This window comes from Anopheles cruzii, chromosome 3, assembly GCF_943734635.1.
Source record: "Anopheles cruzii chromosome 3, idAnoCruzAS_RS32_06, whole genome shotgun sequence".
Classification (NCBI taxonomy): domain Eukaryota; kingdom Metazoa; phylum Arthropoda; class Insecta; order Diptera; family Culicidae; genus Anopheles; species Anopheles cruzii.
This window is the reverse complement of record NC_069145.1, coordinates 41,625,213-41,652,752: the sequence shown is the minus strand read 5'-3', so window position 1 is coordinate 41,652,752 and position 27,540 is coordinate 41,625,213. Positions and strand designations below refer to the sequence as shown.

General features: G+C 48.7%; 4 protein-coding genes across 4 annotated transcripts; 1 reads left to right on the top strand and 3 right to left on the bottom strand.

Moving 5' to 3' along the window:
- The first annotated feature begins 224 nt into the window (after positions 1-224).
- LOC128275053 (WD repeat-containing protein 36) lies at positions 225-3,062 on the top strand. Its single transcript, XM_053013428.1, has 2 exons — positions 225-1,329; positions 1,394-3,062. Exons 1-2 carry the CDS (start codon positions 225-227, stop codon positions 3,040-3,042), a joined length of 2,754 nt encoding a protein of 917 aa, XP_052869388.1. The 3' UTR covers positions 3,043-3,062.
- Positions 3,063-3,113: 51 nt separating this feature from the next.
- On the bottom strand, positions 3,114-4,756 carry LOC128275058 (protein Peter pan). The gene is made up of 2 exons (XM_053013434.1): positions 4,018-4,756; positions 3,114-3,928 (listed from the first exon to the last, which is right to left on the bottom strand). Exons 1-2 carry the CDS (start codon positions 4,722-4,724, stop codon positions 3,136-3,138), a joined length of 1,500 nt encoding a protein of 499 aa, XP_052869394.1. The 5' UTR covers positions 4,725-4,756; the 3' UTR covers positions 3,114-3,135.
- A 1,357-nt stretch (positions 4,757-6,113) lies between these two features.
- Positions 6,114-11,518, bottom strand: LOC128270417 (uncharacterized). Its single transcript, XM_053007817.1, has 6 exons — positions 10,884-11,518; positions 8,055-8,190; positions 7,765-7,973; positions 7,643-7,666; positions 6,400-7,565; positions 6,114-6,334 (listed from the first exon to the last, which is right to left on the bottom strand). The coding sequence occupies exons 1-6, from the start codon at positions 11,516-11,518 to the stop codon at positions 6,114-6,116; spliced, it is 2,391 nt and encodes a 796-aa protein (XP_052863777.1).
- Positions 11,519-13,405: 1,887 nt separating this feature from the next.
- On the bottom strand, positions 13,406-17,737 carry LOC128275056 (uncharacterized). The gene is made up of 7 exons (XM_053013432.1): positions 16,731-17,737; positions 15,462-15,804; positions 15,260-15,386; positions 15,063-15,141; positions 13,758-13,897; positions 13,596-13,687; positions 13,406-13,525 (listed from the first exon to the last, which is right to left on the bottom strand). Exons 1-7 carry the CDS (start codon positions 17,735-17,737, stop codon positions 13,406-13,408), a joined length of 1,908 nt encoding a protein of 635 aa, XP_052869392.1.
- Between the last annotated feature and the right edge of the window lie 9,803 nt (positions 17,738-27,540).

Sequence of the window (27,540 nt, the reverse complement as noted above, 5' to 3'; positions counted from 1 at the left end):
TTTTCGCCATTTCATCAACAGTTAAACAAGGGACAAATAAAAACAAGTCATGTGTTGGGCAAGGTTACGGAACGTTAGGTTTGAATTTTGATACCGAAAGAGGGCGCGCAGGTTTGACAGTTCGTCAGATGGTGAATGTTTACCGTCAGCACGTGCTTTTCTTTCTGGTGCGGAGTGTTTACGTTTGCGTGCGGCCCAATACGAAACCGTTTAACTCGACAAAAATGCGTGGAAGTCACCTATTTCAACCGAACCGAGCCCTGGGATATGTTAGTAATCATATTCCCCTAAATGTGCGTTACATTGAGCAGCGACGAGAAAACATTGCCGTTACCTGCATTGGCCGTTCTTTCCACGTGTACGGTTGCAACAGCTTTCGGTTGATACGCGCCAGTCGTATACATGACGAAAATATCACCGCCCTGGCTGCAGATGGATATCTAACGTATGCGGCGGCCGGTAATGTGATCTACGGATGGCGCTCCAGTGTGGAGCTACGGAAGGTTTACCGTGGCCACGAAGCACCTGTTCATCTGTTGCTGCCATTTGCAAAACATTTAATTTCGGTTGACGAAAGCAGTCTGCTGAAAGTATGGGTCGCGTCATTGGCTGAGCTCTATCTGGAAATACCTTTCGCAAAGGACGAGTTCGCCGTGTCTGCCATCGTACATCCGGCATCGTACAAAAACAAGATTCTGCTAGGCAGTGCACAGGGTGGGCTGCAATTGTGGAACTTAAAATCGGGCAAACTGGTGCATACATTTGAATCATTCAACAGCAAAGTGCTGCAGCTAGTGCAAGCCCCTGCCATCGACGTGATTGCAATCGGGTTACAAAGTGGCCGGATCGTGCTGCTGAACATCAAGTATGAGCAAGTGGTGCTCGAGGTACATCAAGACTGGGGACCGGTGACCGGCATAAGCTTTCGGACGGACGGGTATTCCATCATGGCCACCGGTAGTTCGAATGGCCAGATAGTTTTCTGGGATTTGGAGGAGAAAACCATCGTGTCGACGTTAACGGCGCACGACGACTCCGTTACCGGAATTCATTTTTGCGCCAATGAGCCTCTGCTGATTTCTAGCTCACCCGATAATTCGTTGAAGATGTGGATTTTCGACCTTCCGGATGGTGGCGCACGCCTTTTGCGATACCGCGAAGGTCACGCTGCTTCGCCTACCTGTGTTCGCTATCACGGTGCGAGTGGAAGAAACCTTCTGTCGTCTGGCGAAGATGCTTCGCTTCGAATTTTTAACACCGTTACAGAAACACTGAACTGCAGCTTAGGAAAAGCTAGCTACAATCGGAAAGCATCTAAGAAGGCCAAAAGTAAGTATAACAAGCATTAAAAATATTGTCTTTTTCGCACTCTTACCGTATTTTTCCGAAACAGAAAAATCGAATGATCCCTTCTGCATGCCTGCCATCAGTTACTTCACTTCGGAAACAACGCGAGATAAGGAGTGGGACAGCATAGCGGCTTTGCATCAGGGTTTGGTGCAAGTGACCACCTGGTCCTACGACAAGCGCCGCATGGGTGAACTTCATCTCGTACCGGAGGCGTTTCAGAATAGGACGCGTTCCGATTTCAGCGTCACGGCCAGTTGCCTGTGTTTGAGTCACTGTGGGAACTTTGTCACGATCGGATACTCCAGCGGTCACGTGGAAAGGTTTAACATCCAGAGTGGAATTCATCGGGCAAGCTATGGATCGCCATCGGCCCACAAAGACTACGTACGTGGATTGGCAAGTGACAACTTGAATCAGCTCATCGTCTCCGGAGCTGCCGATGGGTTGCTGAAGTTTTGGCATTTCAAGCTGCCGAACACGCCGCTCATCGCAACACCAATCGACACGGTGGATTTGACCGAACCGATTACTTTACTGAGGACGCATCGTGAAGGTGCGATGATTTGCGCCGCACTGGACGATTTTTCCGTGCTGCTAATCGATATGGATACGCGTGTCGTTGTGCGACGTTTCGACGGTCATCGAGGTATGATCACGGATTTGTGCTTCTCACCCGATAGCCGCTGGCTCGTGACGGCGGCTCAGGACTGTACCATCAAAGTGTGGGACATTCCTTCGTCCTATCTGATCGATCATTTCCGCGTGGCGCAGATGTGCACCTCGCTGTCAATGTCACCAACTAGTGATTTCTTGGCCACGGCCCATGTCGATTACCGTGGCATCAATCTGTGGGCGAACAAAAACCTTTTTTCGCACATAACGTTGCGTGGCTTGAATCCGGACTTAGAACCTCCGCTACTCGATCTTCCGACAACGGTTTGCGAAGAGGATGGACAAGGATCACACTTGCCGGACACAGCAAGCACGGATGTCGATGAACTGGAAGATGCGTTGGAAAAAATCAATATCGAGTACCAGTCGCCTCCGCAACTTTCTAGTGCGCTAATCACTATGTCGGAGCTGGCCGCTTCCCGCTGGCAGAATCTGCTTAACCTTGACGTTATCAAAAAACGCAACCGACCTCGACAGGCGCCTAAAAAACCCAAGTCGGCCCCTTTCTTTCTTCCAACGGTCGCGGGGTTAGATCTTGAGTTTGACCTTTCCCAGTCACGGGAAGCAAGTACGGGCAAGGACGATGCTACACGGTCACACATACTCGAATCAAAGCAAGTGGATCTGCTGACGGATTTCGGGAAACTTCTTAAAGGGGCACTCGTAACCGACGAGTACGACAAAGCCATATGGCATCTGATGAAGCTGGGGCCCACAATGGTGGACTACGAGATCCGCAACCTCACGCCGTTCGACGGGGGAAACGGGAGCCTTTCGGTGATGGGCTCTTTCATTCGCATGATAATCTATATGCTCGGCAGGAAGCGAGAGTTCGAACTAGCCCAGAGCTATCTTAGCTTGTTTCTAAAACTACATGGCCGTACGGTGGTAGAGAATGACGAGCTTTCTGTTCTGCTTTCTGATCTCGAGAAAGCACAATCCGAGGGTTGGTCCGTGCTGGAGGATAAGCTAATGTATGGATTGGGAGTTGTTAGTAATTTACGTAACTTCAGCGCTTAACGAATAATAAAATGATTGTAATCGATTGATATAAAGAAAGATAATGAACACCATTCGGCTGTTGTGTTATATATTTCGTATTATTGTTTTTATCTATTTTCGCTTCGATGATTTCGACTTTTTTCCTTGCTTTGGTCCACCACCATGACCCTTACCACCCTTTTTACCACCTTCTCTGTACTTAGATTTGCCTTGGTAGTCGCTCTTGACATTTCCCCTTTTGGCAAACTTTCCTTTACCGTTTTGCTCTTTTCCCTCTTTGAAATGTTTCTTCCTGTCCTTTTTGGCGAGACGATCGTCCTCTTCGTGCTCCTTACGACGATCCATTCTCGGTTTCTTCGGTTTCAACGAATAGTTCGATCCTTTCGGGATGAACGGCCGCTTTCGATTTCCGCCGTGTGCTGACCCGAACAGCTCCTCGTCCGGATTGTCTCCGATCTCTTCGCGATAGTAATCACGATCATCTTCATCTGACACCTCGCCGACGGCATCTTGTGCATCCTTCAAAAGCTGTCTATCACGGTCGGTTATCTGTCCAGCCGTCCTTCCCGAAGTCTTCGCACGATGCTCCTGCTTTTGTCGTTCTTTCTTCTTTTGATTATCCTCTTGGGTCTTCTTGCGCTTTTCCTTGAGGTTGCGTATCTGCATACGCTTCTTGCGGATAGCATCGACTTCGATGGCGCTCTTGGCAATGTAGTCATGATACAGAACCTCGCCCGTCATCAGGTCGTCTTCGATCTTTATTAGACGCATCGTAATGCGCGGACCTATCTCATGCAACCGCAACGACGACTGATTATCGGCCAAATTTCCGCGATTCAGATTCTGCGGTAGCACGACGTGTGTTTCCTCGTCGTCCAATTCCGATTCGGACAGCAAGTGTCCCCTGGTTGGAGAGAAGAACAGATACGTAGAGTTAAAACATTCGGTTTCGTGGGTGCCGCTCAGTATTAGAGAGTGCCGTTGTTTGCTTACTTTTCCACAAAATCGGCAATATCTTCGAATCGTCCCAGGTTGGGGATGTTGCGTGTAACAATCTTTTTCACACCACGGTTCAAGTTGACCGGTACCGCCGTGATCGTGTAGTGTCGCAGGTCGATCAACTTGCTCACCGGATTGTACGATAGGAGCACACAGCGCTTCAGCGAAGACAGCTTCACGGTCGACAGGTTGATCGGTGGAAACATGTTCTGGAACGTGCTTGCCATTAGCTTCAAGTGCTGACCCTCGCCACTGAAACTGTTCAGTATGACCAAGGGAGCCGCCTTGAAGCAATCGTCGTCCACGTACTGCTTGCGCGATTTGCTGACCACATCCTTCGCCAGGGTGTACTGGTGAACCTTGAAGGTAAGCGTTGGACCCTTCGGCATGCGTATCACCTTCAGCGAAAGCGTTTGAGGCGACAGCGACAAAATGCACATGTGCGAAACATGGAAAAACCCAGAAAGGTGCACGAAATCCTTCACCTTATTCAACCGCCGTTCACGCAGCTTCGAAGCAGTGAAGGGTTCCATCATACGGCGAAAGTCGCGCGACAAATGGGTGACCGACGAACAGTGCACCCCGCGTCGGATGACAAACGTGTGTGGTGCATTTTTCACCGCTGCCGGTTCTTCCTCGATCGGGGCGATCGCCTTTGGAAGAGTTTGCTTACGACGCGGCTTCCGTCCTTTCTTTTTCATCGTTAAAGCGCACGGAGAAAACACTAAACAACCTCACACTGAACCTCAACACGTGCGTTCGGAGATCGCGACAGACCGGCGATGCGTTGACACAGTTTGTTTTGCGCGATTTGACAGCTCGGTGCCCGGTGGTTGGTGAGTTCATAGGATGAAGGTTACATTTACAAGTTTACAAGACGCCGGACGGTTTAAAAATTATTTGAATATTTTACAATGAAGACTGCAAAAATAATGCCGTCAAACACAAGGTTACCGATTGTAACCAATTTTGTTACGGATGATAGCCCTAACGCGTAGGAGCGTTGGTCTAAGCTTTCTCACGTGCGCTTTCGGAACTCTGTTCCTTCTTGAATCACCTGCAATCGTTGGAACAAATCGACTCCTTCGGCTTCAGACGGAAAGGTTAGATAACTCCATTACTTGTTTGGGGAAGCCTCTAGAGAAGATCGTCTGTTCCGTCGGAACAAACGCGGTACAAGAAGGCAAGAGCCCAATGGGAATTCAGTTAGAGGCTTCTACTAGGATAGCAAGAATTTGATACCAAGGGTTTCCGTCTCTACGTTGTTTTTGTTATTATCATTTGGGAGATTTTGAGCTTGAAGCTTCTAACGATCTTCTACCATAACGATTTATTAATCCACGGTTTAGTCTCTGATCGTGAATCAAAAACATGTATTAGTTTATAAACACATTGATCATAAGCTGCTAAATGTATATCGAGTTTTTAGGTTTTTGTTGATGTCAGATCTTTATTCAAACATCGCAGAGTTTGCTGTTTGCTGACCGTTGTTGATCAACGGACAGGCAATTCAGATGTCACTGTTTTCTGTACCAACCATCGGGACAGCGTTGAAAAAGCAACAGCAGGAATTTCTATCATAATAGATTAAACACTGACATTGTTCTACTACATTCCTTTTGCTACGATTCGTAAAAAAAACTGGTGCTTTGCATGCGACGTCCATGCAACTACTGTGATCAACTCATCTAAAATGTTTGTGTATTAAGTTTCTTCCGACAAGTGGAATAACCAACAAAGGCAGCCCACACTCTAGGTACCCTTTGCCGGAAGTTCAGACGTTTATGTGAAAAACGGTGGCCTTGCTACATTGGAAACATACTAAACACACTCATGTCAGCCGTGCACAATTGGCTGACTGTTTGAGTACGAAAACGGAATGAGAAATTGTAAAACACTAACCCTACTTTGTTAGCTGTATGCACTGCACGTCAAGCTAAACCGTGGCCATTCCTGCACATTCATATATCTACATACACTTTCTCGTTTCACAAACATTATACATATGCCATCTTATGATATCTGTGCAGTTAATGAAACTATTAGGACAGAGAAAAGTTGGCACAATGCGGGGCTCGGGATTGTCGCGATTATATAATGTTCAAGAAGTCTGGCTCTGTCACCACGTTTTGCTTATACATTGAAACCAGCATGTCCGGTGTAAGGTGTTCGTAGAGCGCGTGCCCCGTCAGCCAAAACGTTTCCATCGTTCCTTTCCCCTTGACCTCCACCGTGCCTCGTTTCTGGATTTGGAAACCGCCCAGCTTCTCGAGGGTTTCCTTGGTGGTGTCCGAAATGTGAATCTTCATCGCTACAAAAACACAGGGAACGTGTTGGGACCTAAAAAAACACGCTAACACCACCCGCTATACTCACGCTCGCCAGTAGACTCCATCCGTGAAGCTGTATTGATTGTGTCCCCGAACAGGCAGTACCTCGGCATCGTCGTTCCGACCACGCCCGCCACACACGGTCCGGTGTTGATGCCGACTCGGATTTCTAGTGTCCGGTTCGTCATGTGCGGTATGTTGAAGCCGGAGATCCCGAACACCAGATCCAGCGACATCATCGCTATTTCCCCGGCGTGTCGATTGCCATTGCGCTGCGGTAGGCCTGACACGACCATATACGCGTCGCCGATCGTTTCTACCTTGTACACGTCGTACTTCAGTATGATCGAATCAAAAAGCCGATAGAGCGTGTTCAACATAGTAACCACCTCCATTGCGCTGCTGTTGGCAGATATGTCCGTGAAGCCCACAATGTCGCTGAAAAATATAGTGACCGCGTCGAACGTTTCCGCCGGCACTTGGCGCTGCTGTTTCAGTTGCTTCACCACCGCCGGCGGCAGCATTTGGTAGAGCAAGCGGTCCGATTTGCCCTTCTCCATGCGCAGCTCCATCGTGCGAGCCATCAGTTTGGTGGAAAAGTTCTGTATCGTATTGGTCGCCACCCGTATCATCAGGATCAGTATCGGGCTGATCACAAATATCATCACCACCAGCGTGATCGAGATTGTTTGGTAGCGCCTGGCACTGTGGATCTCGTCGACGATTGTGCCCTTCACGCTCGTCTGGATCTGGTTCTGCTGCGCTTGCAGGTTGGACAAGATTGTGGTCGCCGAGTGATAGTACTCCACGAGCGCCTCCTTCCGATCCGCGGTAGATGTGTTGATCAGCAACTGGCTGCGCCAGTACTGCATTACCTTGAATTCGGCCCTGGACATGATGTTGAGCGAGACCATATAGTTTTGGGCCGACGCAATGTAGTCGAGTGCGGCTGCGTCCCGGCGCACGAATTGGGCGTAGTCGGCCAAGTCCAGGTAACCGTTCTGGATGAACTGAAGCACCAGAATGGCCACAATATTCAGGCTTTCGATGGCTTCGATCAGGTTCTTATACACCACAAACTGTCGCCAAACCTTAGAGCTTATCGACTTACCGGCACTGCGCACGATCTGGCTGATGACGTACTGGTTGAGCGTGTTGTACGGTTCGAAGTACTGCAAACCAGTGAACGTTTGGTTTTCGGAATCGCTCACCCTGCAACGAGGGGGAGAGGCAGAAGAAACGCTTTTCCAGTGCCCGGCCCGAGTGGTGCAGACATTCCAAAAAATTACCCAAGCATAAGTTCCCTTGCTTTGCTTGAAAATTTTTCGAAGTACCATTTTAGTTAACGTTTGCAGTAGAAAGAGGGGTTTCTACGTGGATTGCTACACGGGGTTGGGTAAGGGATCGTTACCTCAGGGTTGCAATTAGGGTATGGTTTGTGGTACCCGACAGTAGCAGATAGTTGAGATCCTCGCTCAGATGGCCCAGCTCGAACTCGGTGTTTCGAATGGACTGTTCGACGTATGATCGATTCTCGCCCGTCAACAGATAGTACACGAAGCTCATGCGCTCAGTTTGGATGACATTGAGCAGTTTCGTGATGCTGATCGTCAGCCGCATCTGAAAGTGGAACGACACAAACGTCGAGCTACGTCAAAGAACCGCACAAGTGGGCCACTACCTCTTCTACAAGGTACATACTTCTTCGTCAGCCGCCTGTGTTTCACTGTACGATTGCACGTGTTGTTGCAGCAGCAGCACGTTTTGTACAATCACCGACGCTATGGGTATGAGCAACACTATCAACATGTGTACCATGAACAGCCGTCTTGCATTCCTTTGGGGAAGAAAAACGTGGGTCCTTATGAAAGGTGCACAAGTACGTGGACGTGCGCTAAAGCAAAACCAAGTACAAACAACGAAGAAAAATGGAAAAACCAAACGGCCATTTGGGTTGAGTAGCTGATGGAACTATAGTTTCATCGACGAAGGAAAAACTTTCAAAACCAGCCGCTCCAACTGATGTACCCCTGTAGATGTCAACTGTAGCGATTACTTTCTCTAGCATCAATATCAACTCTAACGAATCAGCTACTTACTTGATTATCCGATACTACGACCGCGGAAAAGTGTCCTGCTCTACGCCATATTCGCTCCCCCGCCGCTCAAGATCGAAACCCTTTATGTGGTGGTTATTTTGGTATTTTAGTCGTTTACATTTAGATGGCGTGTCTAGCCCATCGTAGTTTTTTCACGCTGTACAATCGTTGTATTGTACAATGCACAAAGCTTGCCATATTGAGCCCGATTTCTTCAACGACCCGCCGCACATACGGGATCAGCACCCCATCTGAGATTCAACTCTCAGATCGAATCTCCGCGCCACCGAATCTTCGAGTAGTTATAAAGCTATCTAAATCATCTGAATCGACTCCTCTCCGAGGCGTGAATGGCCTTCTCTAAAGCGACCTATAGGAGACGACCGGCGTGCCCATTCCCATCGTGATGCTGGAGAATGTTCCACAAGCTTGGCCCCTGATGTTTGTCATGGAGAAAAGTTTGGCCGGTGTTCAAAAATCTGCTCATGACGTTGTGCTATTTTTATCCACACGAAGTTTTAAAAACAACAAAATGATATTAGATGTTTTCACTGTAGGTAGCCATCCTTTACGTGCATGCTATGATCTGGTCGGATGTAGATTTCCTCTTCAACTATCAAGCGAAGCACGTGAGACAAGTTGATCCCGACAAGGGATAAAAATGGATTGGCAGCCTTCAATCGTAACACAGCCACTACAGTTCCGCCGTCTTGCATGCCATGTTCAGCACGGCATTAATTAGCATTAGCGAATGATATTAGTTGGGTACCAATCAATCAGACAATGCGATTTTCCGGAATGGAGTTGTAACAGAACTTCCGGAATGTATCGACTAGAAGTTATTAAATTACAAACCCAAACATGTCACATTGGGAATACTGCAGCAAACAGTGATTAGCAAGCTTGTCGCAAGACATGTTAGAAAACGATGGTCCTACGGCGATGACCTACTTCACATCAAACGCTGGAAATTATAGAAAGAGTTCGCTATCCATCCGTTTGCTCTCTCATTGTGGTTTGGGGAACTGAACGGGAATTCAACGAACATTAAAGCATCGTTGTCCGAATCCACAAGAGGATATACGTAAGAGTATTTCGAACCTAAATAAGTGGATTCTTATTCTATTCCCTGCCTTCACAAACATAATTACGAAACAATGACTGGAGAAGCTGCCACACTTCAATCCTCACGGTTTCACTTACCGCCGTAATAAACATTCAACCGTAAAAGGCCAAACAAGCAGTAGTTCTGAACTGTCGAAAACAAAAACATAATCATCCCTGTCCATTCCTTTTCTTTTTATTGTTTTCCTTCTTCTTATTATTACTATCAGACATCCAGGGTCTGCATAAGCGACTCCGAGCAACTTCGTCCGCCAATTTATAAAACCAGCCGTATCGTATAGCGCAGCGTTTATCCTGCTGGGTTGCCTTAAAAAAAGTTTACAAGCTGGTTCGTCATCCGTCATTCTCATGCCACGACTATGACGTACACGCTTCACGACAGCCTGGTCGTAGTGCTGTGCGTATAGTTTGCTGTTGCAATGGCTTCTGAATGGTTCCTCCACATATACTAGGCTAAAATCAATCTATGCATCTTCCTCTCGGACGCGACTAAAAAGGTATTGTCAATTTTGGAAGTAGGTAGCGAATAGGAGCGAAATAGGTTCTTCAGGCTGTAGAATAACAACTTAGCACGAAACTCCTCCGTCATGCCGTTGATAGTGCAAACCGTGCTAGGGTCGTCTACCGAGTTCACCACATCGAACTTTTAAGCATCTATCAGTACATCAGCATAAAGTATGCTCCCTGGCGTTGTTGGTACAGCTGGTCAAGGTATAATCATGAATCTGCTCTGGTTTATCTGCCGATTAGCATAAGCCTTCGCCTTGTCCATTATCCTTGCTGTTCTCTCGACAGGCCCTTGAGCTGGTTGCGAATAATACTTTACAATTCAGCTTGTATAAGTTCATCAAACTAGGTTACAATTATAACCGTGAAGTGTTGCTAAATGGTAAGAACATAGCGAGTAGCAACCTAAGCCGGTGTTGAAAATGTTGATTACTTAAACCCTCTTCGATCTGGACCATCCAATTTGTTGAAGCCAAGTTTTAAAAAATTCAAAAGAATAAATCTGAACCAAAACTGTTGTGGAACGTATCGTGTGCTTTGTTTTTTTTTAAATCGGCACCGGATTTGGAGTGATGCCACGTGGTACCCGCACGTCAGCCGGTTACGCGATCGATGCGTTCTTCCCACGAAACCACATATGGAAATAATTAAGGCCGAATTATATCCACAATCCTGACGGTACGGCTGAGGCTGATCCTGGGCTCCAGGTGGTGGCTCGCGAAAGTGCGCCAACTTTTTTTTACCACCACCACGCGACTCGGGGCACGTGGCGCATCCATTCGATTAGTGCGGGGCTCACCTGGAGTTGGGATTGAACTTGAAGCAGCCGTACATGGTGACCTCCCGCTCGAACGGCACATCGGAGCAGGTGGTCGACTGGCGCGAAGTGGACGTGGCGATCGAAGGGGACGACTTCACCGACAGGTCCCGTGCCCGGGAGAGTTCGCTACCGGCTGCCAGCGTACTGGTGACCGGACCGGTCCCCACCACCGCCAGCCGATCCCCATCGAGCGGTCGCCCTTCTTTCAGGCGCGCTTTTTCCGGCCGTATGCGTCCTCCCTTGCTCTTTGCTTTGCCACCATCACCGCGTCCGCCTCCTCTGACGCGTGCCTCACCCAAAGGCCGGCCACACGCCGGCACGGGGCCCTCGTCCGGCGGTGGATGAACGGTCACTTGCGTAGGCTCCAGTTTGGCTCCAATATTTATCTTCGTCACCGAGAAGGATCGATACGCGGCGCCAATAACAGTACCCACCACCACCGCCCACCGTGTGGCTGTGGTGTCTTGAAAATCAACCGGATCGACCGGATCGACCGGATCGACCGGAACGGATTGGTTCGCTTTTTGATTCTCACTTCCGTTGCAGTCACACGGGGACCGCACCGGAACCGAACAACAATTGATTGCCACTCGAAGCACGCGACCACCACTCATGCGGCACCAACCACGTGCACCGCACGCCGAGCACAACGTTGGGCGTCGTGGTCCGGGAGGCCACCTACACCATCGGGCTGCCGAATGCAAACTACCTCCCGGCGCGGCACGATTGCGTACTTTTATACGCACACTGCACATCCGGCCGCAACGCGGCCAGGACGACGAGATCGGCCAGGACGACGACCGAGCGGTCGCCCGACGACCGAGCAGCCGCCGAACAGCATGGCGTGGCGGCGTGCCGTCATGCCAGGCGGCTCCCTAATTGGGCTGCCCACGAGATTGAGCGCGCCATCTCTGCTCTCGGTCCCGGCGCTGCCGCTCCCGGATCTGGTGTCGAATTACCCGGCAAGTTCCACCGAAAATCCGGCCAGGAACAGGTGAAGCTCAGCGTGGTACTTCAAAGTGCCACCGTTCGGCTACCGGGGGACCGCGCGTAACCGGATACAGTCGAATAATTGGTGCTGTTCGCGCAATTAACTTGCACTCTGACCTGCTCAGTGGCAGAGATAAGCTCACTCGCGTGCCGGGATTAACGGAGGCGCACCCTTGCGGCGGCACGAGACCTGCCACGAGGGAACGCTCAAGCGGAGCTCTCTACGAGTTGCCACTGTCGTTCGTTATTCTAACAGGGATTTTATGGGGATGCTGGGACCATCAACATTCCTACACAGAAACCGCACAGGATTACATGGGCTAGGCAGAGCTAAGTAAGTACAAACATGAGCATCGCCACTGTTCGCGAAACAGATGAAGCTTTCGGGGGGCTGTACAGAAAAATTGACCCCAAAATTGGTAGTCTCTCGGCAAGTCTGCCCTTTTTTGTCTAGGGTACACACCTATCCGGTGTCCGGAACAGTGAGCAAGAGAGCGTGTGGCAGATAGAGAAAGCAAAAGAGCGAGAGAGAGAGTGAGTGAGTGCAACGAAAATAAAATGTAACCGTAAGCCATAATATTGTCATTTGGCGTAATGAGGTGTTTTGTTGCGCCGAAGAATAATAACAATCGCAGCTGGAGGGCTGCCGGCGGCGGCGGCGGCGGCGGCACCGGTACTGGAGAGGAGCTGGCTAATTGCCAATTGTTTCCGCTTTTTTTGGCTTCACCCACGAAGCCCTTCACACCGAAGGGCCGAGTGGGCCGAGTGGGGCCGAAAGGTTCGGTGCGAAATCGAGTCGTTTATCAGATCGCGTCAGCCGGGACGAGTCGAACGCCGAAGGCTATTCGAAGGTTCGCCACAACCGATCTGGCCACCGTTCCGTACCGCGGCCATATGGCTTTTTGCAGGGGGCCCATTGAAAGGGCTCCGGCTCCGGCCCCGCGCGGCCCACGTGTCATGGAAAGAACGTCATGCGGCGAGAGTGAATTGGGCAGTTCGCTTTACGAAGTGACTTTATTATTATTGTGTAAGTTTGTGGTGCTGCCTGAAACCTTTGTGTGTGCGCCACGTTACGTTGCGCGCCGGATCCGGTGGGTGATAGTGGGGTGGGTACCAACATTGAGTAATACACTTTTACACATACACACACACACACAGCCACACGTATAAACACCTTTCATCAAGGCACCGAGACCGCCGATAGACCTCTCGTCCTTTGCCGATAGCCCTCTAGTGGGTTGCAGCTAGCAACTTTATACACAACACATCTACACACTTAGAGAAACACACACACACACACAATCTGACAGCCCGTTAAACGGTCGTCAGGGGGCGGGGGGGTTTGAGTAGTTTTACAGCAATCCACCGAATAAGCGCCGGCTACTGGTTGGTGCTCTGAGCTCAGAGCTCTTTGAGGGATTTTGAGAGAAGTTGATTAGCTTTTTCCGTACAGGACGATGACATGGGACTGCCTGTCTCCCGTGGCGGTCTCCTCTTTTTGCTTCCTCCGATTAGACTATCTTCAGGTAAACCGGCTTCATGTCCGCGAACCAAGCCACCTCACCGTGGTTGTTGTTTGGTGTGGCGCCCTCCTTGCACGTCAGCCAGTAGGTGTCCATCAGCCCCTTGCCCTGCTCAGAACCAAAGTTAGTTAACGAAAGTCCCTACGGAGCGCGGGCTTCCCGTGCTAGCTTCGCTCACCTTCACGTCGATCAGCCCGCGGTGCTCGGTTTTAAAGCCGCCGACCTTGACCAGGGCCTCGTTCATCTCGGCGGAAATGTGGATCTTCAGCGCTGCACCAGGGAACAAAAACACAACACGTAAGCGTGGCGAGTGGTGGCGCGACGACGATACGATTCTCACCTTCGCCGGTCGATTCCATCCGCGAGGCCGTGTTGACCGTGTCGCCGAAGAGACAGTACCGAGGCATCTTCGTGCCGACGATGCCGGCCACGACCGGTCCGGTGTGGATGCCGCAGCGTATTTGCACCGGCTCGTTGGCCCTGCGAAGTGGAGGCAGGTGAAGGTCGAAGAAAGACACTTCGGAATGTGCAATCTCAGTGTGTGTGTGTGCCGAGAAGTGCCGAGCAGGTTGTTCTACGAAGGACCAGGCGCCTCCATCATGCCCACGGCGAGCCTTGAGTTCGCGTGCACAGACAAAGCGGAACGGACCTAAATGGGGGGGCCTACGTAAAGGAGCAATCGATGTCGGGAGCAGAATACTGTGTGCTCGGTGTGGATTACTCCGAAAACCGGCAATGGTTTAACCAAATTGAAACGGGACGGTTATTTACGGGAACGAATCTACACTCGGAATGCGGTCATGCCGTGCAAAAAGTACCCGAAACTATTTATTCACATTCCCAGGTAAGCTTATTTGGTAAGCAAATATTGATAAACGGTTCGTATATTCGACAAAAGCCCGGCCCAGAGCAAACTCTCCACGAACCACCTAAATTGAGGAAAATATTGTTAAAACGAAGCAAATCGAAGCCCGTGAATGAGATTGATGGAACTCGGGAGACCAAGGTATATATTAAGCATTCCATCCGTATTACTTCGTCGCGTTTGGGTCGATGTTTTGGAGGCAGAACACTTTGTATTCAAAAATTGTCCCAAAAAGACCGCAAACCCGATTCCATTGTGATGGAGTCTCCGGTCGAAAGTTCAACAAGAATTGTGAAATTTCCTTCGGTTCTCAAGTTGAAACTGGCACTTCAAGGGCACTGGCTCTTCAACGAAGAGTTGCAGGTTGTTTGTAGGGAAGAAGTTCCAGTCACTTTTTGACCCGGTAGCAACTATCCGGCCCCCTTAAATTGGGTTCATTTTTAAAGTTTAACATGGAAGCAGAAGGTGTCAGTAAAAACATTGAAACTGGCCCTATCGAGAGAGCGGTGGAAGGGCGATGTGCGACAAAAGTTAGCTAATGGCAACACCAGCTAAAGGGCGCCGGACACACGGAGTGGCAAACTTCGCCCAAGACACTAATGACAATCCGTTGTCGCCTGACTGACTGTGTCGAAATTATGCGTCGCCTCACTCCGGGCTAAATGTTTACCCGAGAGCACAAAACTTGTGGCGCGCACTCTTCTTTGCCATCCATTTTCCCTCTTGGCGGCATGGCGGGGGTATGGGCCGCACCCGGGAGCCGTAAGGAAAAGGACTTACTTGTGTGGAATGCTAAAGTACCCGGAGGCATCGAGCAGGTCCAGTGCCATCGTGGCGATTTCCGTGACGTGTTTGTTGCCTGTGTCGTCCGGCCGGCGACGCATGTGAAGAGAGACGACATAAAAAGAGATAATACCAGAGATAAAGAAGCGTCCTATTAAAGAGCGGTTCACCGCGAATGCGTGCGCCGAAGATACCACCATTTTTGATCGGCAAACCGGAAGCCACCATGTAGGAGTCGCCGATTGTTTCGATCTTGTACACGTCGTAGCACTCGATGCGCTCGTCGAACATCCGGTAGATGGCGTTAAGGAAGGACACCACCTGCAAGTGCGCAAACCGCATTAGCTGGGCCACGGTCGGACTCGCCTGCGCGCCTGGCGGCGGTGCGTGACGTACCTCGAGCGGCGTGCACTCGGCCGCAATCTCGGTGAAGCCGACGATGTCGCTGAAGAATATCGACACGGCCGAGTAGTACTCCGCCGGGACCGTCTGGGCCTGCTTGAGCTGGGTGGCCACCGTGGGCGGGAGCATCTGGAAGAGCAGCGAGTCCGATTTGCGCTTCTCCCGTTTCAGTTCCTTCGCCTTGTGGGTCAGATTGATGGCGTACAGTTGGATGGTGGATGCCGCGTTCCGCACCAGGATGATGATGATGGGCGACACAATCAGGACGACCACCAGGATGGCGATACCGAACGTTTCCATGTTGTCCGCCGACTGGAGCACCTTTTGGACTTCACTACTGTTGATGGTTAAAAAAAGACGGTCGTTAAAATACAAACTTGTCGATCGACAAATGTCGATTTGTTGTGCGTTATGATATAAAAATATTCGAATTAAAACAACTCCTCAACAACAACTTGTCCTCAAATCCTATCCTCAGTGTAGTATTTGTTGTTTTTTCATTTTCATTAAGGCTGCGCAGTTATGGAATACTAACACACCGAGATCGATTTGTCTTTAAAGTAACTTGGAAACAATAGCATCTTCAGCTTTTCCATCAACAATAAATTAAAACGAGTCTCGTGGGTTTATTTACATGTTTTTTCAACAGTAAGTAATATCGGTCAATTCAAACCTTGGATAGAAAAGAATTTTGGTGAGCATTGAAAACGCTAGTCTTGCTGGTCGCCGAATTGAGAAACTTGATGACACAGCTAGCAAGACATCAAAAAAGCCTAGACAATAATGTTTACCGAGCGTTAAGTGCAGTTAGACAAGATAGCAGACTTCTCAAGGGCAATACTCTCTTCTTCGTTTCGACCAAATTTATAGAAGCAACAGGCCTTTTACTAATCGATTCACAAGGCCGATACTGTAAATAAAAAAGGAGTAGATCAGGTTTCTTTCATTCTGAATTCCACAACTTTTTACTACTATGTTATTGTGGTTGTGGAACGTGAATGTTTGTATCATTATACGGTCTGGCCGATAAACTGTGACTAACGCTTCGTGCCATAACCAAAAATTTAACTCTGGGAACCGTATCGTAGGCAAAGTGAAGAGACAAGTCACAAATCAACGTTCGCACTAAATAGGTTAGACAGGTAAACCATCATGTGGTTCAATTTCGTATCCTCGCATGGGTTGGGTAGCGAATTCGCCAGTTTCTGCTGCTTCTGGCGACAAATCTAATAAATTAACACACCGCGCCCGCGAATGACTAACCGTATGATGGATCGTAATGCTCGCTGCAGCTTCCGCAGCTCGTCGATGTAGTACGCCATCGATTCGTAGTAAGACCGCGCGTCGGCCACGTTCTCCTTGCGCCGCTCGTTCCGGTGGATGGTTCGGCTCCACTGCGTGATGTTGCCGTAGCTTTTCATGGTCAGCGTGATGTTTCGGTAGATGGCCTTCAGCGAGGGCACAAAGTGGAGCGACCCGTTCAGCAGGTCCCGCCCGAGGATGTCGTGCTGGACGTACTTGATGTACGAGTCCTGCACGAGGTAACCACGGCCGTAGTAGTTGATGCCGTACACCGACGAGATGTCGAGACTTTCGATGCTACGCAGCAGATTCTTGAAGCTGAGCAAAAACCGCCAGACGCCACTCTTGTTCGCGTCCTTGATCTGGTTGGTGAGATGCTCGAGCAGCGCCGCGTTAGCCGTAGTGTACCAGCGGAGAATCTCCGGCACCTTGCTGTCCTCGGAGCTAATGTTGGCCCGAAACTCCTGCAGCGTCTCGCGGAACTCGCTCATGTTCAGCCAGGTCACTTCACCGTTGTTCGGCTGCACGGTGCGTATCGAGATGTCGGGCCAGGAGGACATGTTGTCGAGGGCGAGATCCGTCTCCAGGAACGTGTCGTTCAGGTTCCTTCGCAGGGTGATGCCGTTGGTGTAGATGTAGAACGCCACATCGGACCGCTCCTGCTGCAGGCGCGTGACAACCTTGCCGAGGTCGGTGGCCATCGTCACTTGGTTTTCGATCTCCGTCACCTCCATGCGGTAGCTCACGATCTCAATCATCTCGTACGATGTCTGCACGATCAGCGCCAGGATCGGGATGAACGGTAGTATGATCATCTGCATCTGCTGCAGCTGGCGGCCGCGCTTGAAGGCGGGATTTTTGGCCTCCGCACAGCACATGTTCGCATCGTAGTGCTGCTGCGTGCTCACGTCCTCCGAGCTGATCGATCTGATCGACGTGCTGTCGGTGTGGCCTGCCCGGGACTTCATTTCGCTGGGGAGAAAGATCGTGGAAGTGGAATCGAAATTGGTTTCTTGAAAATATTCGATTTTTTTCAAAACACGAGACCATGTATTGATTCACACAAATACCCAATGACCACTTGCCGTTCGAAAACCACTTGCCTGATAAATTTTTTTTGTTTACAGCCCGTTTATCGTTGTTTAGATTAAAACAAATCTCGAAACATGCCTTATTTAAACGATGCTTAGAGTATAAATTTGAACTAAAATCAAATTACAGGATGCACTTCATTTTATACAAGGGAAAAGATTGTTCACGTGATTAAAACACGTGTTTTCTGTTTTTGTTGCAATAAATTCTCTTCTTTTTGGCGCTACAACCGCTGAGCAGTCTTGGCCTGGCACCAGAGACAATGTTAATCTCTGATGCTCTTCTGTAACATTTAATTTTTTACGGACGGGATTGTTAGCCCCGCGCCAACCCCCCTGTCACGCCGGTATCGGGAATCGAAACCATGGCCGGTTGAGTTACAACCGATCCCGGGATTCGAACCACGGCCAGCTGCGCTGACAGCGAAGAGCGTTACCGACTGCTCTATCAGCGGGGATGCAATAAATTAGTTCTCAAATAATTTTAAACTATTTACTAATACGCGACTCGTCCGTATCTATCTCGCTGTGAAAATCTTCTCTGCGAAAGATGTCAGTTCAAATCTTGACTGTGTATTAACTAGAGCAACAATATTTAATTTGTTGCTCAATACAGCTCTGTACACTTTACTAATGATAAAAAAATAATAACATTAAAATGATTGAACCTCTTAAAGGAATGATTCACTGATGACCATCATTGATTAAATGAGAGACCATCATTGATGACCAATTCATAAACATAGAAATGTATTCTAATGAACAATAATACTTAGCGGGTTTGAGTTAATTGGCATATTTTTGTCAATTCAGTTACGATTGGTCGTTCGAAAAGTTACATTTCTGACAATAGTTTTTGTAAATGAAATATGAAAGTTGAGCAATCATGTGCATGGTTCTATTAGTTTAAAAGTAGGAATTTTGTTTGGATTCAACGCAACTAACTTTAAAACATTTTAACGAAATGGAAAACTAAATCGTTGCGAATAACCGCATAGTTTGGTGTCGAGATAAAAGCAAAAAAATATAATTAATATCACAGTCTATAATGTTAAGCAATTTACTCCCACCATTTTAAACCATTGCAACTTGTTCAACAAAATTCCGGAACAAAGAAACTATTCTTAGCAGATAAAAACTGGATGAATGAACTGAAACAGCAAATGAAAAGAATTTCCCTTGGAGTCGAATGCAACGTACGATTTTAATGTCATTACAACATACGATTGTAATAGAAACATATTGTGCCATTAGTGCTGCGCTCTTGATGGCCTTTCCGCAATGCCAAGCCCCAGAAACAAAGACGAAAAGCAAACCGAAGCAGCCAAGCCCGCCGGTACGTACATTTTATCGACTGTCATCAAATCCATTTTTGGGGGTTAATGATGCGATTTGGTTTCAATTTTCACACCGCATAGTGATGCGACGAAAAGGCGGACGGCGAGCATGAAGATGCCGCCGTTCCGTCGGTCGGTGAATGCGAAGGAAGTGCGCGTGCCGCAGTAGGCCTACGATTTTCCTCGTCGAATGTTTTCGCTCGAAACTCATTTGGTATTTTATATCTTTGTTGACTCTGCGCAGATGAAGATGAAGCCGAGGTGAAGCTTCACCGCACAACTGTAGACCTGGTTTTGCTGTCCGTCCAGGGTGCAAACAGAGTATCACTTTCTTATATTAAGCCGGAGCCGGTCGGAGACTCGGAGCCGAAAATGCATGCCTTCGTTTTGCTTCCCATTTTCTGCAGGCATTAAGTTTCTGGTTTTTATTTTGAAAATTCGTTCTGATTCTGGTTCGCTTGTTTCCCGAGGGTGCAATTCTTGTGCCATTCGTTGTGCGAATCCAATGTTCGAATTCTTAAGCTCATTCTTGGCACCGGGACTGCAGTAATAAATTTTGCCTCGTCCAGCCTGCGCACACCCTGAAACTATCGCTAATTCCAGTCACATAAAGTGCTCTCCGTAGAAACGCTTTGCATATTTTAACCAACCAGTGGGAGTTAAAGCATGGCGCTTCCTGGCGTCGTTCGCTCTCGAAAGCCGCTCTTTCCCAGCAAAGGTAGCGCATCCTGGCGTGGCGCCGGCACTAGGCGAACGGAAGCAAAACTACGTAGCGACAATCAGGGACACCGTTGATCATATCACGCCGCCCGTGAATGTGGCCCGGGTCTTAGTGGCCCGAAAGCCTCGGGAAACCGGGCGGGCTCAGCAATCTATCGGTGATTGATTTTTATTGTTCGCCGATTCCGATTCACCGAAGCGTGGCCATGTTTTGCGAAGCCGGCAGCAACGCAAGCATTCGTTGTCCCCTTGTTTGTGTACTGATCCAAAAAAGGACACCGAAATCAGTCCGCTGGTCAAGGACCTTTCGCGCTGAACGTTGGGAGGGTTTTCGAGGCCCGTTGACCCGTTGTGCTGACATGTGATTAAATACGATGATAAAATGACGGATAAAAAAAAACCCCGACGGCCGTGGGCAATTCGCCGGTCCAGCTCACGTCCTAGAACGCTGTAAACGGATACTGACCTATTATCGCGGATGTGCCGTACCGAGTACGTGGAACATAATTAATGTTCGCCCAGTCCGCGCCGCGGTGCCGCGAGCGACGTGCCGACCACTCACCATAAATACAGAATATTGTCCGCGTGATGAAAAATTGTTTTGGCAAACAATAAACAATTGAACTAGATGCAATCACCCGTGCGACACCGCCCTCGACCAGGCCCAACACAAATGAGGAAAACGGCAATTTCACTGCGTAGATTAGATGGGCGGTTATTAGATTACGGCAAAAGTTTCCATCTCGGTAGAACCTGGTCATTGGCCTGGCCCGGCCTGGCCTGGCGTGGGTATTTATTTTTCGGTTTGCGGCATGTAGCTCGATATACGACTCTTGGGCGGAGACCTCCATCAATCTCACTTTCAAGCCGTAATCCTGGGTCTTTGCTTATATCCCAAAACCGAACCACCGGCCCTCGATGGGCGTCGCGCACCACCAGTGGGTCAAAGATAAGAAACATTAAAAAAGAGGTCCGGGAAGGTCTAGGGGCAAAAAAGGCGAACCCAAAAAGGACACGGGACGCGCGAACAAAAAAGAAAAGAGGATCCACATCATTGGCCAACCTAATCGTAAAGTGTCACTATTAGGAAAGCAAGAGGAAGATATAAATTTAATTAACTTCTTAGCCGTGCTGCGGTCCTTTCTGTATCGCATCCACCGATTCAGCCCGGCCCGGTGGTCGTTCCTTGGATTCGAATGGCTCGCCACGATTCTAGGATCAGTCGACCGGCACGACGAGCCTCCCGCCTCCGAGGTCCGGACCCCGAATCCCTGGCCTGCACGGTACCGATATGTACAGCGTCGTCGTATCGATTGTGCGCTCCGCAGGTAATCAACATTGATGGAATGCGCGGAGCGTGCCGATCGAAGCCGGTGGTAGGTCGTCCGTAGCAGCAGGAGACATGTTTGCGCTGTAGGCCACCCTGGCTGGCCAGGGTGGCCAGCTCGGGGTGATGATAAACTTGTAGCCGAGACGGTGGTACCGAGGTACAAATGAAGTACCACGCGGCATAAGACGTGCTCGCTGCACATTTGCACCAATAGAACCACACACACTTCCGGCTCCGGCGCAAGGCAACCAGCAAACCCGGAGGTGCAGCTCGCGGAGCAAAAAAAAAAGATCAATAATAATGATCTGTAGTCACACCGAAGCCGAGCCAAAGGATATCCAGACGGATAGCGGACGGTAAAAACGCATCAAAAAAAATGTAGCGAGCGATGGCTAAAACTAGAGCTCGATGACGACAAGCAACGTGGCGTGCGGGTGGATTGGAGCACCCCGGTCCGGGTTAACACATGATAAATTATCCTATCATAACATCGGTTTCGACTAGCACGTCAAACGTCGGTGTGCACGGAAAGTGCGGTCTGCGCCGTCGGATAGCGAACCTTGCATGCAACAGGCTCCGGTGGACGCTTCGAAAACGTACAGTAAAAGTTCAAAACCCGTAGCTTTTGGAGTACTTTAAATGTTTTTGCTTTTCTTGCACCGATTCCACGTTGCCTTTAATAGTATTAACATATTATAACATAAGATTACTGATTACATACTGAGCATTTCCCGTCAGCATTTCTTTCTCGTGTCTCGCATTCTTCATTTTTCATTACCAACTTTTCAACTTACGTACCTTACGTTCATAGAATAAAATTACCAATCCACGCTGACGGGGTTTGATGGGGCCGGCGGTTCAAGAACTGGAACTTATTCCTTCCACTGTGCACTCTGTCGCGCTCTGTCTCAATGACCGTTTTGTTTTTAATATTCCAAGAAACAACTCGTTCACTCGTTGCAATACAGTGGGACGTTGCCCAACTCACTGTTGCCGTCTGGCATTGACAATCCTTTTGCGGGAACACCCGAACGTCCTGTAGCGCACCGTGGGGCACTTTATGACAATTGTTTCTTCCTGGGTGGCGGGACGTTTCGCTTTTCGCAAGGATCACTTATCGATCAGTGGCGTCATTCAGCCATCAAGCGGCGTTTTATGATTTTGCTGTTTCACAAATGATTATTCTTATTAAAAGTAAACTGTTGTACAGTCGAATAATTGCTGCGCGTCGTTTTCACAGTTAAATGGAAAGCTTCACCGTCGCAGTTGTAGTGTTGTTTACAAAACGGAAAAAAGACAATAAGACAACTTCGTTTTCTACATTATCTGCTGTTAGCTTAACTCTGATTACCTTAAAAAAGAGGAACAAACTAAAGACCTGTGCTTTGTAAAGAAGCCTGGAGTTCTAGCAATCTATTACCAAACAAAATGGCTGTGGCTTCAAAACACTATTGATTTTTGTCTTTTAGAAACTGTAAATTGAAACGAATATCTTCCAAGCATAATGTAATAAGCAACAGTTCTTGATATTTACCCGTAAAAATTCACAATTTCCCAGATCTAGCAGTGAAACTATTCCGATACGCGTAATTAATGAGTGTTAACCATAAAATCTCACTTTCTTGAATTCACACAGTGCCTCTTCGATGCGTATCTTGTTGGACAGTTCTATCGGATTGGAAAAACTGAGTACGTTTGGTTCGGACACTTTCAGCTCACTTTGGTCTCACAGAACGCTGGTGCGCGATATCTTACCGAGCGCCTCGGGGAATTGGGGATTACCTCGGAAGCGAGGACGGTTCCGACATGCTAAACAATCTTGCGCTCGCCCGAAGAACGACCTGACGACGGGAAGCCACCGCGTAGACCGCATCAGTCCCTATCAGACGCAAATGTAGATTTACCGATGGTGAACCGAATTTTACGACTTCGATACCACTCCACGCGGAGTGCCAGCCACGTGCGTGTTCCACAAATCGTAGCGTTTGGCGCGCTTCCGATCGCAGCACCAGAGTTTGAATGAGGATAAGAGGTGGAGTTAACCGAAACACGATAGTTCGCCCAGAGCAGCGCCCTCTGTGGTGCGTGGGCCGGAAGCCAAACCTGCCGGAGAGCCAAGAAACCCGGAACAGCCTGAACCGACTCCGGTGGACGCGTGCGACCGACTGACGGTGGACGATTGAGTCGCGGCCGCAACACGCTGTCCGAGTTGGTGTGTGAACCGACCCAACGCCCGCCACAAGACATCTTTATCGTCGCCATCGTCCCCATCGTCGTCGTCGGCCTCCTGTCAAAGGATGCGGACGAGCCCGAGGAGAAGCGCCGGGTGCCCAAACGCCGTAGCGCCACCGGTTGATCGGCCGCGTCGCTGCCGGCTTGGTGTGAAAACACGCACACACACACACGCGGATACCAGACACTCCGGTATGGTTGTAGTAGTGCGGCGGAGTGAAAAAAAAACACGGGAAAACAAATTCATCAGCACGCCCACCGGACGGCGGATTGAGTGAGGTTAGGTCGGTCGGTGTGGCAGTAGTTTGCCATATTTGTACAGTGTTTTTTTCCTCTCTATTTTTCCTCTGGCTGCCCTCGCTCGCAGTGCCCCGGAGCCCCGATATATTCCGTCACCCGTCCTCCCGTCCTTACCGCACACGGGGCACCCGGGTTCTGGCCGAATCCTGCAACGCGAACGCGGGCACGCGCATGGTGGATGGATGGGACGGGAGTTTATTTTTATTATCCTCGCACGGTGCGCGCTATCGGAGCCATCGGAGAGGTTCGGGGGAGGCCACTTGTCCGCCCGAAAGTGCTGACACATTTAACGAATCCTGGTAGCCTGGGTGGTGGAAAGGGAATGAAGATAACGCAGAAAAAAACACCATTCACCGAATCGCCGACTGTTTGGGTCGGCCATTTTTATTTACTTTTGTTTTTTTGGTTTGGGCTTCGGTTTCGGTGCCCTTTTATGCCAATTGAAAATGCCATTTCTCGTACGCATTTATGAGAAATACGCATCCTGCGGCAATTACATTTCGAGACTGTAGCCGAGCCAGCGAGATCTTCATCTCAGTGGAGATACCAGCGAACATAATAGCTTGTGGGGGTTGTGATAACTGAAATGATTAATTAGAGACAGTTTGCGTTTACTGGGCCCTTTTGCGTGTAGAAGCCGACAAGGTAGTCTTTAGGTAACAGATCAGCTCATACACTTGAGACCTTCCTTCCAATTCTTATTTCCAGTTCATTACTACGACATTTCGTTACTATACACTAGCCTAACGTGCAGGGCATAAATTAAATTAAAAACCTTTAAAGAGTGAAACAATTGGTTAATTTGAACGTTGTACCTTCGTTGTACCTTAATACATTTTCCTTGCCGTTAAAATAACATGACCGAAATGCACCGCTTTAAACTGGCTACTGGAAATAATGTTATTGGATTTTTGGTCGACGTCGGCTTTTGGAGACAATTACTGGGTTGTTCAATAAGTTTTGAGCTTCGATAAGAAAAACACAATTTTATGGTTTGAAATACACTTTATTATCCTCATATGCAGAGTACTTATATACTTTTAACATTCGTGCATAAATTTCCTTTGCTTTTCCAAACAAAGAAAGGAGCGACCGATTGAAATGAAATGAATGAAACATACCAATATAACAAAAATAAATTCGTCTAGCAGCAGTGCCCTCTGATACTGAACCGCAAAACTTATTGAACCTGTAGTGTGATTATGGTTCGGCGATCCGGTTCATCGGTTTGCTTAATCGGAATATCGGTCCTGAATCGGCGGTTCGCCACCGATCGGTGGCGGTATTGAACGACACGCCAATGACTCATTTCACGTGGCGTCCGTATGGTAAATAAGTAATCTATTTTGTGTATGTGTGTCCGTTTGTGTGTTTGTGGGTTCGCCGTACCGACTTCTTTTGCGCACTTGAGAGTGGGCCGATGTCAACGCTGCTTCCGCTGGGACCTGCAATCGTTGGAACATTGAGTATCGGCCGAAAAGAGATGTAAAAAGGACGTTTCGGGTAGTCGTATACGAGAAGCGCCCCATAAATCAACCGGCACCGGGTATGAATGGCCGGATCGGCCGGGGAAGTAATCCCGGGCGGCTTCGGCTGATGATTTATCGCGCGGGCCAAGCTGCCCGTGCGGCATCCAGGAAGCCCTGCACGGAGAATCCTTACGGATGCACGGCCCTCAAGAGCGTCGCAAACAGTGCGTAGGCAGTCGGGTTCGATCGGTTTAAAATCGGTCGGCGTCTGCAAGGATTCCGGCCGGCCAGCACTTTGTTTGCGGCGGCCGGCTGTTTGTCTGTCCGGTGGCGCCACGACGCACAACCCGCCGCTGCCACACCGCATGCAACAGGTGCCTGTAAGTCACAGTGAATCTGTTCCACTTGCGTAACCCGCAAACGGGTCGCCGCCCGCGTGGCTGTGTGGACCCGCCCGAGCGGCCCCTTGCTGCAGGTTTACCAGCCAGCCACAATCCGAAATCCTGAGGACTTTCACCTTGAGGAACGATTCAGAGCATTTGGTAATTAACTAAAGGCCCGCAAACGGTGGGTGGTGAGTGAGGCAATTAAGCTCATCGTAAGACAGCGGTACGCCTTCCGCTGCACGGCGAACGAATTAACGGCGGTGGCCGGCGGTGATCGGAACCGGAACCAAACTGTTTCCGAGTCCCCATCAGGACACATTTTTCACAGTTCGTAGCGCTTGCTATCGGCCATCCCGTGTCCTGCGTCGTTCCGAACCGGGTGCGCTCGCGTTCATTAACGCTGACCGCGGTGGCCGGGGGCCGGGGCGAAGGACCGAGCATAAACATTTTTGATTGATGAGCCTTTTCGTCAGCCCGCATGGCTCTGCCCGGTCGCTCCATCGGACGGTGCGGATGATGAGCCGAACGAAACGAAGCATCACGTGGCAGGATCCGTTCGATCAACAAGTGGGCATTTTGCTAGCTCACGGCGGATCCTGAACTGATGCCCGCGAATGCATGAACTTATTGGACTAAAAATGCGCTCAGCTACCGGCAAACTGTTTATTTTTAAACTGAAGTGTGGCAAACGTATAAAAAACTCCGAATCGTATCCTTCGAACATACGCAATGCAATGAAATATTTCAGGGCAATTGTCATCCCCTAGGGACGCTATCTTTAATGTATTTTGATGTAAACACCATTTCACAAACAACTTGACACTTTGACACATGTAATGAAAAAAGCGCCATGAGAGGAGAGTATAACTAATCCTAGTTGTAGGTCAATGCCCCATGCTTAACAACGACGCGTAATCGACATATGTTGAGAAATGCTAACTATTTTTGGAAAGAACGATTCAGCCGATAATGTTTGACGGATTAAATCCATCAAACAAGAAAGAATGGCGAGTGCAGCGAGTCGAATCGCCACACCGATAAATCGGTTTCTATGGAAAAGACATCAGTGCTTGGGCGAATTGGTGCTTAATGCAGCTCTGCCCGTTCTAATAACAAATAATAAAAAAACAAATTAAAAAAAACAAGCAACACTATTGCTTTTCTTAAATTCATTTATTGCAAGTTCTTTACACTTGTTTACACTTTACACACTTTTTTCACTTAACCCTTTTTATTTATATAATAGGAATTTTTATAAAATAAAAGACTTTATTTAAGTAAAATGTTTATTGAATGGAGTAATATGAAGTTCCTCCATTTCTTTGTTCACTCACAAAGCGTTTCATAATTCTGTAAATCATACACTTTTGGACTAAAATTGCACAAACAAATGTTTCACCTTCAAAAAACCTTTTCTGGTTGCCTACATTATTTGGCTTCTGTTTTTATTTTTGGCATAACAAACATCGAGACCATAAAATGTCAAAGAAAATAAACTTGCTTTCAAAAACATCCGGACCGAATACTTACAAAAAAACTGTGCAGAAACAAAAGAACATCCTTTCATCCTTTTCGCCATCTTCATGTAGGTCGTTGACACATGCAGGGTGTCTACGGTCTTTGGACAAAAACAATCAAGATACTCGCATATGGACAAATAGGCCCCCCTCACTTAAACGAGAGAAAACTATACTCCTGATTGAACGAAGGCATCGAACAAAAATTGTCTCCGTTGTCGTTTGAAACGCTTTCGCTACACTCCATTCACAGAAACGGCAAACTCACAATCCACGCTCACGCCAAAGCGATTCTCGCGGTTGAGCTGGCGCCAGGACACGAATTTTAGCCAGGAGGTATGCAGGACACGATTTGTAGAGCTTCGTGCAGCGCTCTCTGGTGTTCGGTG

Bases quoted from the DNA above. Each gene is read 5' to 3' on its own strand.
- LOC128270417 (XM_053007817.1), bottom strand. From the start codon at position 11,518: ATGAGTGGTGGTCGCGTGCTTCGAGTGGCAATCAATTGTTGTTCGGTT. The intron at 7,667-7,764 runs GTAACGATCCCT...AAAATTTTCAAG, and splicing joins ACCCTAATTGCAACCCTGAG to CAAAGCAAGGGAACTTATGC. The intron at 7,566-7,642 runs GTAATTTTTTGG...CCCTCGTTGCAG, and splicing joins GCAAGGGAACTTATGCTTGG to GGTGAGCGATTCCGAAAACC.
- LOC128275053 (XM_053013428.1), top strand. From the start codon at position 225: ATGCGTGGAAGTCACCTATTTCAACCGAACCGAGCCCTGGGATATGTT. The intron at 1,330-1,393 runs GTAAGTATAACA...TTTCCGAAACAG, and splicing joins AGCATCTAAGAAGGCCAAAA to AAAAATCGAATGATCCCTTC.
- LOC128275056 (XM_053013432.1), bottom strand. From the start codon at position 17,737: ATGAAGTCCCGGGCAGGCCACACCGACAGCACGTCGATCAGATCGATC. The intron at 15,805-16,730 runs GTTAGTCATTCG...AACCATCAACAG, and splicing joins GCATTACGATCCATCATACG to TAGTGAAGTCCAAAAGGTGC. The intron at 13,898-15,062 runs GTAAGTCCTTTT...TCCACTTCGCAG, and splicing joins TACTTTAGCATTCCACACAA to GGCCAACGAGCCGGTGCAAA.
- LOC128275058 (XM_053013434.1), bottom strand. From the start codon at position 4,724: ATGAAAAAGAAAGGACGGAAGCCGCGTCGTAAGCAAACTCTTCCAAAG. The intron at 3,929-4,017 runs GTAAGCAAACAA...CTCTCCAACCAG, and splicing joins ATTGCCGATTTTGTGGAAAA to GGGACACTTGCTGTCCGAAT.